Source organism: Rhododendron vialii, chromosome 4a (genome assembly GCF_030253575.1).
Source record: "Rhododendron vialii isolate Sample 1 chromosome 4a, ASM3025357v1".
NCBI classification, from domain to species: Eukaryota; Viridiplantae; Streptophyta; class Magnoliopsida; order Ericales; family Ericaceae; genus Rhododendron; species Rhododendron vialii.
The window spans coordinates 40,599,450-40,610,934 of record NC_080560.1 but is presented as its reverse complement, the minus strand read 5'-3'; the positions used below and the strand labels follow the sequence as shown (position 1 = coordinate 40,610,934).

The following is an 11,485-nucleotide window of genomic DNA, read 5'->3' as shown; positions in this document are numbered from 1 at the left end:
CATTCATTTGTAGATATGGTTTGTAGATAGGATTATTGATGTTTGATTCATTCGTCTTTTTTGTTTTTTGTTTTTTTGCGAAAGTTAGTGTTGTTGGAATAATTAGATTAACATCTTGGAAGAGTTGAATTCTCAACCTCGTTATTGTTAGCACTAAAGTGCACCTCCTGATGTCGTTGAGCCAAAGGCCTTTTGACGATTTAAATTTTTTTTTTTTTGCATGGACGACTATCATATCGAGACAATGAACTGTTCAAATTATTAAAATAAGACCTCGATAGGATCCATTCTCCTAACGTGATGATCACATGAGACGATGACTCACCAAAAATCACGAAGTCACATGATGAGCTTGTATGAGCGGACGCGCATCAAGAGTGAGACAGCCTAAATTACTTCGCAGGACAAAACTTTAAGAATGAGAGCATATATATATATAATGAATGTTAAGAACGATAATGAAATATCAATTTTGTGGGGAGCAAAATCACCGACCGGATTAATCTTTGGGGGCTGCACGCTCGGAGATGTTGCTCGGCAGCTTCATGCTGAGGGGGTGCAAAGCGGCCGATCCAACCGTTTATCTCAGTACGGATGGCTCAAATTAAATCTGAGCATATATGAATTTGAACCATTCGTTGCTCAATTAAAATCTAAACAAGGAGCTATGCTTGGCAGCAGCATGTCCCTCCCATTCCCATTTATTAACACACACAGAGAGAGTACTCTGTTCCCATTGACCAACTGCCATTTCCATGTCTCTGTTTCTGCCAGCCCATTCTTCAATCAATTATCCACTCCATTACGGTTTCTGTCTATATATACATACGTACGTACACTACAGCCATTTATGATCTCTCTCTCTCTCTCTCTCTCTCTCTCTCTCTCTCTCTTCAAGAATCTCGTACGGAAATTAAAGCGGACGTGATTGCAAATCTTCCTTTTGTCCCCCCCTCTCCCTCAACGGCGTTTGTTTACTGATCACGAAAACTTCGCCCCCTCTCACGGCTTCCGCCAACTATATTCAAATCCCTGTAACTAAAACTTCTCTCTCTCTCTCTCTCTCTCTCTCTCTCTCTAGAAAATCAAGTTTGACTCTGTCCTCTCTGTTCTACTTCTACCTCCTTCCCTCTCACTCATCACTCTGTCTCAACATGCTATACATCCTATAGGTATATATACAATCAAATGCTCTCGTATGAAAGATGCGTATCGTATATACAATCAATTTGAGCCTATTAACGCTTGAATGGGACTGATGTAACAGTTGTTTATTTGATACTCAGGCGTTCGGGCCAGCTTATGTGCACCTCAACTAACCGTTAAGGATTGAAAAGCGGAGCCTCGAGAGAGAGTAATTTTGCGATCGAAACTGCGGCGAAAATGTTGATGCAGAGATTGGTATGTTTAGCTCTGGTTATACTTGGAAGGGTGGTTGCAGCTGATTGCTTCACTGCGGAGGGGGGCGGCGACCGCGGCGGAGGTCGGCGGCCGCATCGAATTCTGTTGGATACGGACGTGGATACCGACGATTTGTTCGCTCTCTTGTATCTATTGAAGCTTAACCGTTCAGAATTCGATTTGCAGGTCAGGACATATGTGCTTATCATTTAGTTGCTCTTCTAGTAGTTTTCTTTTTTATTAATTAGGTGTTCATTCTATTTACGTGCACTTCAACTTGAAATAATCCGTTTTATTTATGCGCACTCCAACAAATTTAGGTGTCCGATCTATATATGCACACTCCAACTAATTTCATGTAAAAAAAAAAAAAGAAGTCTTACCGTTCGCTGGACTGGAGACGAATTTATTACTTTTTAACGCCAAAACATACATATGAATAGATATTGAACGGGGACTAGGGGGCCTGTTGTGCCCCTCATACAGCCTTGTACCAGGTACCAAAATTAAATCCGAATCGTTCATGTTATAGACCTTTATTTTTAAGTGCATTTTTCAAAATTCATTTTTGGCGTTTATTTGGCAAAGAAAAATGTATAAATTTCTTGCAATTTGACATTTGAAACTCTGTTTTTATTTTTCCCCAAGGTTTCGTGAATCTTTGGAAAACTATATAATTTCTTGGACTATTGACTGGTGAAATGATTTTTGCGCTCCTATTTTATCCTCTTGCACTCATTTGCTTGTCTTTATTCACATAAATTACAAAAATACTCTTCACATGTGAAAATTGAGTTCATAAGTAAGTGACTAAGTGTAGTTTAGTAACATCACAAGAATTTTTTTTTAAAAAAAATGAGTGGAAGAGAATAAAAAGTGAATGCAAAAATTATTTTCTGAATGAATAAAAAGAGCAATCTGAAGGATTGCTGCACGAAAGGTGATCACACACCGACTCGAGCAATTACTGGCCACATTGTCATTTCAGGTAGCGGCCGTTTAGTCAATGGTCTACTCGGTTTTTTTTTTTGAACAAACAATGGTCTACTCGGTTGAAGGCCAGAAATTGGAACACATTGATTCCACTCGTTTCCGTCCTTCATTTTGCTTATTTTGGGTACGTCAGTCAGTGGAATAGTCGTTCACGTTGTTATCGTAATCAGCTCGAGCTCGAGAATAGAAAAGATAATTGTTTTAGGTTGACTGTCAACTTAAAACTTAAAGTTGTACCCTAGTTTCATTGCATGTCCATCACACGTTCGTGTGAGTTCCAATGTGTGAGTTCCAATACCAACTACCAAACGTGTATTTTCTACACAAACTCACAACTCTGGTGAAAATACAAGAAAACTAAGGACACCCGACCAAAGGGGAGATTGACCGGCTATCAACGGCGTGGCAGGCCCACTCCGGCTACCGGAAGGTTGATCCGAGCAGTCCAAAAATTCTATAAAAAAAAATGAGTGGGCCCACACGAGAATCAACGGCATCCGATGTGTATAATATATACGAAAAATGAAGTGTTTGGATCGAGCGCCTACACACCTCGATTGCCGTTGATTCTCTTTAGGGCCCACTCGTTTTTTTTAAAGAATTTTTGGACGGCTTGGATCAGCCGTCCGGTGGCCGGAGTGGGCCCAGCGCGCCGTAGGTAGCCGGTCAATCTCCCCTTTAGTCGGTGGCCGTAGCATCCCTTGTGAAAATAACCCTTGAAGTGCCACATAGCGGTGCTCCAAAAGCATGAAAGCATGAAATAACCACTCGTAGACCGCTTTGGCATAAAAAAATGTAAGTTAGGAGTAGAGTTCCATAAATTGCAAAAAAATATAAAAATGCTTGGATTATAATACTTCCTCCATCCCATTTTCATTATTCATTTCTGATTTGCATGTCATTTTTTAATTTCTATATCTTTCAATCTAGTATAATATTTTTCATAATTTTGAAAACTTTGGATTAAAGAACTAATCAAAATCTATCAAACAAGATTTATATTGCATATTTTTCAAGATCTACACTAAAAGATTAGAAAACCTATGGGGACCGACGAGTTTCCCACCGAAATCATACCAACGGCTTCGCCGGGCCGTCTCCGGCCACTATACATATATACATTAATACATGAAAAATAGGATGTTTGGATCGAGCACTTTATACACATTGGATGCCGTTTATTCCTGCGTGGGTCCCCTCGTTTTTTTTTATAGAATTTTTGGATGGCTTGGATTGGCCGTCTGGTGGTCGAAGACGGCCAGGCGAGGCCGTCGGTACGATTTCGGTGGAAAACTCATCGGTCCCCATAGCAGGGCTCCTAAAAGATATAGACAAAAGACATAAAAAAGACAAACAAAATAAGGGACAATGAAAATGGGACGGAGAGAATAGTTTTAATCAAGTAGCAATTGCACGTTACAAATTGATTCTGATTAGGGGTGACAAACAAGCCATTCGAGCCAAACGAGCCGATCAAGCTATTGATTAAGTTTGGTTTCAAAACTTAGCGAACTTCAAGAATATGTTCGAGCTTAGCTTGTCTATGAGACGAGCCGACCACAAACGAGCTTTAATCAAGCTAAATACCAGTTGATCTTGAGTAGCTTGAATTTTTTTTTAGACATCATAAGCCAAATGAGCTGAGTAATAACTAACTTTTTTGAGCATGGTTTGTAATCTTAACGAGCTTCAAGAAAATGTTCAAGCTTGGTGTGTTTATGTAACAAATCAATCTTGAACAAGCTTTTTTTTAAGAACGAACACAAGATCGAAATCGAATAGCTTTATATTTTCAGAAACAATGACTTCTACTGGCCCTCAAGTATCAAAATGGCTTATTTTGAGATATTTTGTTGATTCAAGCCAACTGTAACTCTTTGACAATACATTTCAACAGGCTGTAACTATTAACACAAACGCATGGACAGATGCTGGGCATGCTGTGAATCAAATTTACGACATTCTTTACATGATGGGCCGCAACGACATCCCCGTCGGGGTGGGAGGTGAGGGTGGAATACTTGAAGATGGCACCGTACTTCCAGATGTTGGTGGATATCTCCCTATAATTGAACAGGTGCAGAGGAATTCTACGTTTTTTCCGAACAAATTATGGCAATTTTTGTAGCTGCGAAAAATCCAACATGTATTCGTCTAACTACGGCATCACATGTTTCATGCTGCTACCAAGTGATCCTAGCCCACAGGTCCCAGGATCGAAACCTGGCTTTGATACCATATGGAAATTTACAGGAATGATAGAAAAACAAGAGAGAAACACAAAGGAATTAAGAAACCCTAGAACTCAAATAAGAACAAACTCATCTTTTCCCAAATTGATTTTTCTGTTCTTCGTTCGATGATGTACAAATGAGCTCAGAAGCCTTTATATACAACTCAACTACAATGACAGCTGGCAAAACCCCTTCTCAACCGACTTACATCCTCCAATTACACTAGGCCAGCTCAGCTCAAATCAAACCTAACTAACCAACCAACTAATCACTGTTACATCACTAAACACAGTTACAAATAGACTTGTTATTAGTGACTTTTGCTAACAATCCTCTGTCTCAAAATGCACGTACTTCCACTCCAGACCTCTCTCTGTAAGAGGCCTGGAGTAAGGGGTTACGGCATTTTCGAACATTTTCGAACAGAGGATCCAGAGGATCCAAACTGTGTTTTGCTTTTTACTAAATTAACAAACATGTGAATAAATTGAGAATGCTTGGTTTTTTCCTGACATTTTTATGTTGAGTAGGGGATGGTTCTAATGCTTTATTAGTTCTTATTATCAGGGGATTGGTACAGCTGGATACTGTAGATATAGACAAGCCATTCCTGTTGGCCAAGGAGGAAGATTAGACATTGATTCCAACTTTGGATTTAGAAAGAGCTTCCTTCCCCAGGTATGAATCATTTGAAAATCTTGCTAATTTCAAGGCTTATGTCATTTTCATTAGGATTTTGCTGTTCTTTTTTCTGTATACCACTAAGGTATAGTCAGGACGGACCTTGGACTCTAACCATGGGGCCGAAAGTACAATTACACAACCGTTAGACACTATATATCTCGATATACAAGATACAAAATATTGTTACATGTCTCAATCAATCAAAGTTAGACTGTATATGACATACTTCTATGACGTGGAATTTTTGTTTTATGAAACACGTACATATATATCCCTACCAGCTCACAATGCATGTGACACATGCATTGTATGCGGGAAGGGATTTATCATTGTTTCTTATACGTGACATGTTTAGACACGATGTCAGAGTCGAGAAATCTATGTTTTCCTCGATTGGGAACTAGGTAGAAATTCATCTTCCATCTTATTGCGCGATGTAGTCTTGACAAGTTTTGTAAAGGTCCAATACTATTTGCCATGACAAATGCAACATAAACTCTTTAGTTTCATTTGAACCAGAATACAGAGGATTGCATGGCTCACTAATTTGGTCACGGAATCAGGGGAACAGGAAATACTCTCCGCTTCGCCAACCGACTGCTCAACAAGTGATGATAGACAAAGTATCCGGCGGTCCCATTACTGTTTTCCTGATTGGAGCGCATACGAATTTCGCGATCTTTCTCATGGAAAACCCACATCTCAAGAAAAACATTGAGCGCATTTACGTAATGGGGGGTGGTGTGAGGTCAACAAATCCGACCGGTTGCTGCCCGAGAAATGGCACTTCCTCTTGCCAGCCTCAACAGTGTGGCGACCGTGGTAATTTGTTCACGGGCTACACTAGCAACCCTTTTGCCGAGTTCAATGTGTTTGGAGATCCTTTTGCTGCATACCAGGTACTACCTCTTTGGTATTTTGATGCCCCTACTGGAACTAACATGAATATTATCATAACAGAAATGCCTAAACCATTAGGCCACTTAGCTTATTATTTAGAACCCAGCCCAAACTTTCACATAATTCTTTGTTACCAGGCTTAGTTGTCCATCTACCTCTTATAGAGGTCTTCATTTGTTGTTAAGTCTACCAATTATAGAGGTCTTGATTTTCCTTGATTCAACTGTGGAAATGCACCGGAACAGGAGACGATTTTTATTGTGACGTGTAAAATGGAAATTTTGTTAGAGCTTGTCCCACGTTGGTATGAGAGCTAGACTTTTGGACAAGATTCTCTTGAGACAGATAACGAGACAGAAAGTTAGGTAAACATTTCGATGTTGAAAGAGGGAATGGAAATTGATATGCGGTTTAAATTCAGATGTAGAAGTAGTATTTCTTACAAGAAATGATAATGAAGTGTCTTGCTGACACAATAGTGCAGGCCACGCAAAGAAGTTTACGTTGAAGGTGTTTACTGTATATCGCAGGTAATCCATTCTGGAATTCCAGTTACACTTGTTCCGCTGGATGCAACAAACACCATTCCCATTAGTGAAAACTTCTTCAACGCGTTTGAGCAGAATCAACATACCTATGAGGCACAATACTGCTTCAAGTCCTTAAAAATGGCTCGTGATACTTGGTTCGATGACCAGTTTTACACGGTAAAACTAAATCCAAAATCATGAAATTTACTTCTTCTTCCTTGTATGTCAAGAATTTCCACTAAAATCGATATGCTGCAGTTCGTGATTATAGCTTATTCTGTGCAGAGTTATTTCTTGTGGGATTCGTTTACATCGGGTGTAGCTACTTCAATCATGCATAAATCGCGTGACCCTAATGGGGAAAATGATTTTGCTGAAATGGAGTTTATGAATATTACTGTTATTACTTCAAACAAACCATATGGCGTATCCGATGCATCAAATCCATTTTTCGATGGCCTGAAGATTCCGAAGTTCAATTTGAAGAAAGGTGGAGTTCACAGTGGCCATGTTCAAACTCGACTCAGAGACCCATTTTGCCTTGTAAAGGATGGGAAAGGGAGATGCCAGGTAATTTTGCAGTTGAAACAAAAAAATGGCTCTCCTTTGTTTTGTATGGTTTTGGAATCAGTTTTGCAGAACATTTTTTGAAAAATTTGTTTGGTTGACTTATTTCAACATTTCTTTTTAAGGGATTTTCTTTTGAACAGGAACACTTTTCACGACAATTATTTTCACTGAAAAAATTAAGTCCAAAACCAAACCGATATTGTTTGTGCCTTGAAAACAAATTTGTGAAAAGTGTTTCGAAAAACTAATTCTGAAAGAACTATGAAACATGAACTAGAGTGATGACTGTTGTTATTTTTCAGTTGCCTGCTTATTCATTGTGTATAAAACAGGATGGCTATACTATGGAAGTATCTGGTCCAGAAGCAGTGTCAGTGCTTGTTGCAACAAAAGCAAAACCAAATCGCGACAGTAACAGCTCCCTAAATAGGGAATTTTTCATAAGTTTCTTGGATGTAAGTTCATCTACATCTTGGTCCATTGACAAATCCTTTATATAAGTTTAGTTTCTATTTGTGCGCTATAAAATGTGCAGGTAAATTTTTTTTTTTCGCGCTAAGTATCTGTCATTTACAGGTTCTGAACCTCCCTCAACATTCCGGAAGATTCAATTTCACAACACAATTTCCTTACTATAAAGAAGTTCTTTACAAACCAGATTTTCAAGGGAAGAAACTCGGGAAAAATGTCGTGTTTGACATGGACATGAGTGCAGGCGATTTTCTGGCTCTTTTTTATCTCCTTAAATTACCTGTGGAAGTCATCAACCTCAAGGTAAACTGGTTTCCAATCCCATTAGCATGACATTCCCTTTATTTTTTGTTTGTTGCTCACCTAGCTTAGAAGAATAGTTTACCATAATACTTTGCAGGAGTTGTTTTGAAAAAATTTACGTTATTCAACCTCCAGAAAACAACTTTTGAAGCTGCCAACTTTAATTCGAAAAATGGGAACAGATAAGAGAAAACAATATCTCTACCAAACAGATTGTCTTTCCTTTTGATCCAGGCAATATTAGTGACTCCAACTGGGTGGGCAAATGCAGCAACAATAGATATCATCTATGATTTGCTGCATATGATGGGTCGCGACGACATTCCTGTTGGTCTAGGAGATGTATTTGCAACAAACCAGTCTGATCCTGGAGACTGCAAGTATGTGAAGGCTATTCCACATGGTAGTGGTGGACTCCTGGACTCCGATACTCTCTATGGATTAGCTCGTGATTTACCACGAAGCCCGAGGAGGTACTTGTAGATCCTATATTTACATCGAGAAAATGCATATCTTGGGACTTTTACTCTCAACATTTATGTAAAACATTACAAGAAGATGATAATCCACATTTCATTCATGGTTGATAATGCAAAAGGGTATCTCCGCAGGTTTAGCTGTCTCTTCCATAGTGCACAAGAGCATATCTAATGGTTTCGCAAATTCTTTTGCCATTGTCAACATTTGGCAAAAATGAGGAAAATTGCAACTCTACTGGTTGGGCAGATCTGCCGTCAAAACTTGTCAAATCCATTTCTTGTGCTAACCTATCACATCGGTATCAATACTAGTGATCTCCACTGCTTTTGATCCATCGGTAAAAGTGAATAGTTGGCCAAAATAGCATTGAACCAATCGAGCAACATCGCTAAAATTGGATAAAATGCACTATAGCATGTCAATTTTTATGAAGGCATTGGCAAATATGGCAGAAACCAGTGGAAATGCTCTAGGTCATTTTCAGAATCGAGTACAAATGTTTATGGAATGGCAGTTGGAATTAACTTCCTCAGTTAGGAAACATCAACTTTTCCCTTGGAATTCTGAACTGTTAATCCTCATATAATCAATTTAGCCTACAAGAATTACTAGAGTAACAATACTAATTACCTAGGATTATGTCCATCTCATTTGTGCTGGATAGGCTAAGACTGAATCTTGTGTTACATCTCAGGTATACTGCAGAGAACTCTGCAAAATTCAGAGCTCCTCGCGACACTGATCACCCTGAACTGAGGCAACCGCTAGCACTTGAAGTTTGGGAGTCCTTGTTGAAATCCCTCGATTCAGGATCTAAGATTACGATACTAACCAATGGTCCCTTGACTAATTTAGCAAACATAATTCTTTCAGACAAAAACACAAGTTCTCTGATTCAGGTTAGCAGCTTTTAAGTACCTTTTTGCTGCATGTCATTATTTACTGCATCCCAGTGGCCTTGACACAAAATTTGTGGTTTTCATTTTCCTTTACCATGGAAAGATTTACAAAACCCATAAAACCGACATAAAGATATGATTCGTATTGGTGTATTGGTTAATTTATATGCAACTTCTGCCTGAAAGTCTTTATGGAACTCAATGCAGGATGTGTATATAGTCGGAGGAAACATCAACTATAATAACGCAGAGAAAGGAAACGTTTTTACTATTCCTTCAAACGAATATGCAGAATTCAATATGTTTCTTGACCCTTTGGCTGCAAAGACGGTATTCCATTCTGGGCTCAATGTTACCCTAATCCCACTTGGAATTCAGCGTAAAGTTAGTGCATTTCCTAAGATTTTAGAAAGGCTGCATGTGACGAAGAGGACGCCCGAAGCAATTTTTGCAAGGCGGTTGATATCAAGGCTGCACCGGTTGCAACTAGAGCATCATAGATATCAGCATATGGTATGGCACGCAACTGTCGTTGTAAGGAATTTCTGCTATTAGCTTAGCTAATCTCTCGTAAAAGAAAAGAAAAGAAAAAGCTTAGCTAATGAATCAGCAAATCGTTTTCTGTTTTTCATTTCATTTCCAAGAGAAAACAAAAAACTTGCATTGGTAATGTTTCCAAGCAATGTTTTTGATGAAAGAAAAGTCTAAAACAACTACGTTTAGAATTACTCTTGGGCGCAAAGAATTACTCCTGGCCGCGTAGAATTACTCCTGGCCGCAAAGTATTACACTTGGCCGCAAAGAATTACACCTGGCCGCGTAGAATTATTTTTGGCCGTGTAGAATTTCTCCTGGCCGCAAAGAATTACAATTTGGGTGCGAAGAATTACACTTGGCCGTGTAGAATTATTCCTGGCCGCAAATAATTACTATTGGCCGTGAAGAATTACTCCTAGCTGCAAAGAATTACACTTGGACGCGAAAAATTAATTTTGGCCGCATAGAATTACTCCTGGCCACAAATAATTACACGTGGCCGTTTAGAATTACTCCTGACCGCGTAGAATTAGTTTTGGCCGCAAAGAATTACACCTGCGTAGAATTACTCTTAGCCACGAAGAATTACTTTTGGCCACATAGAATTACTCCTGGTCACAAATAATTACACGTGGCTGTTTAGAATTACTCTTGGCCACGTAGAATTATTTTTGGCTGCGTAGAATTACACTTGGCCGCGAAGAATTACTCTTGACCGCAAATAATTACTCTTTGGCCGCGAAGAATTGGAAACACCAAAAATATGTTCCGGAAAACTGAGTACACAAAGATGAAGAGACACGATAATTATGGGTGTTTTCGGACTTCCGATTATTTCGAATTACAAAATGCAAACGAAAGCAACACCATAACGGCATTTTGCAGAAGGTTTTAGTCTAGCCTGTGATACCAAATCTTATTTTTCTGCAGGACACATTTCTGGGGGAAATTCTCGGTGCCGTAACCTTGGGTGCCGATCATTCTACAACCAACTCTGCGTTTCAAGTCAAATCCATAAGAGTAGTCTCAACCGGTGTCGAATCTGTAGATGGACAAATGAAAATCGACGAAAAGGACGGAAAATCAGTAAAGATACTGGAAAAGGTGGATGATACGGCATACTACGGTGCTTTCGCGAATCGACTTGGCGACCAGCAACAGTCTGCTGTGGTTGGAAGTTTCCAACAGCAAAGAAGAACTTGGAGTAGGCCACCAAAATAAAATCCTCATCAGCAAAAAGAAACACACACTCTCTTTTTCTTCCTCCTCCTGATTGTTACACAGCAGTTTTCATTAGTATTCATACATGGGTTTGGCTAGAAAATGCTACTAACCCGCGATATAGTCACAATTTGGGAGCTCCCACAATTTCTTGTAATTACCTCATTAAAGCAATACAAAGAGATTGAAAGCAACACTAGAACTGTTCTTCTTCTTCTTCTTCTTCATCTTTGTTTTTTTGGGTAAGTTACGATCTTATTAA

The 11,485-nt window shown here is 39.1% G+C and overlaps 1 protein-coding gene across 6 annotated transcripts; it reads left to right on the top strand.

The window, feature by feature from the left end:
• The first annotated feature begins 709 nt into the window (after window positions 1–709).
• Window positions 710–11,419, top strand: LOC131322066 (nucleoside hydrolase 3-like). Of its 6 annotated transcripts, none has more exons than XM_058353188.1 (12): window positions 1,287–1,587; window positions 4,292–4,471; window positions 5,196–5,306; window positions 5,876–6,211; window positions 6,743–6,919; window positions 7,028–7,312; window positions 7,645–7,767; window positions 7,889–8,086; window positions 8,321–8,559; window positions 9,261–9,465; window positions 9,673–9,978; window positions 10,933–11,419. In XM_058353188.1, exons 1-12 carry the CDS (start codon window positions 1,384–1,386, stop codon window positions 11,221–11,223), a joined length of 2,655 nt encoding a protein of 884 aa, XP_058209171.1. In that variant the 5' UTR covers window positions 1,287–1,383; the 3' UTR covers window positions 11,224–11,419. The 6 variants fall into 6 exon arrangements, with proteins under 6 accessions (XP_058209176.1, XP_058209171.1, XP_058209170.1 ...); XM_058353187.1 differs by having other exon boundaries at window positions 9,673–9,999; XM_058353189.1 differs by having other exon boundaries at window positions 1,452–1,587; window positions 4,323–4,471; window positions 9,673–9,999.
• Window positions 11,420–11,485: the final 66 nt, after the last annotated feature.

What these genes read in the sequence shown, in the direction of transcription:
- LOC131322066 (XM_058353187.1), top strand. Translation starts at nt 1,384, where the DNA reads ATGTTGATGCAGAGATTGGTATGTTTAGCTCTGGTTATACTTGGAAGG. An exon ending in GTTCAGAATTCGATTTGCAG is followed by an intron (nt 1,588 to 4,291) that starts GTCAGGACATAT and finishes ACATTTCAACAG; the next exon opens with GCTGTAACTATTAACACAAA. An exon ending in GAAAGAGCTTCCTTCCCCAG is followed by an intron (nt 5,307 to 5,875) that starts GTATGAATCATT and finishes TCACGGAATCAG; the next exon opens with GGGAACAGGAAATACTCTCC.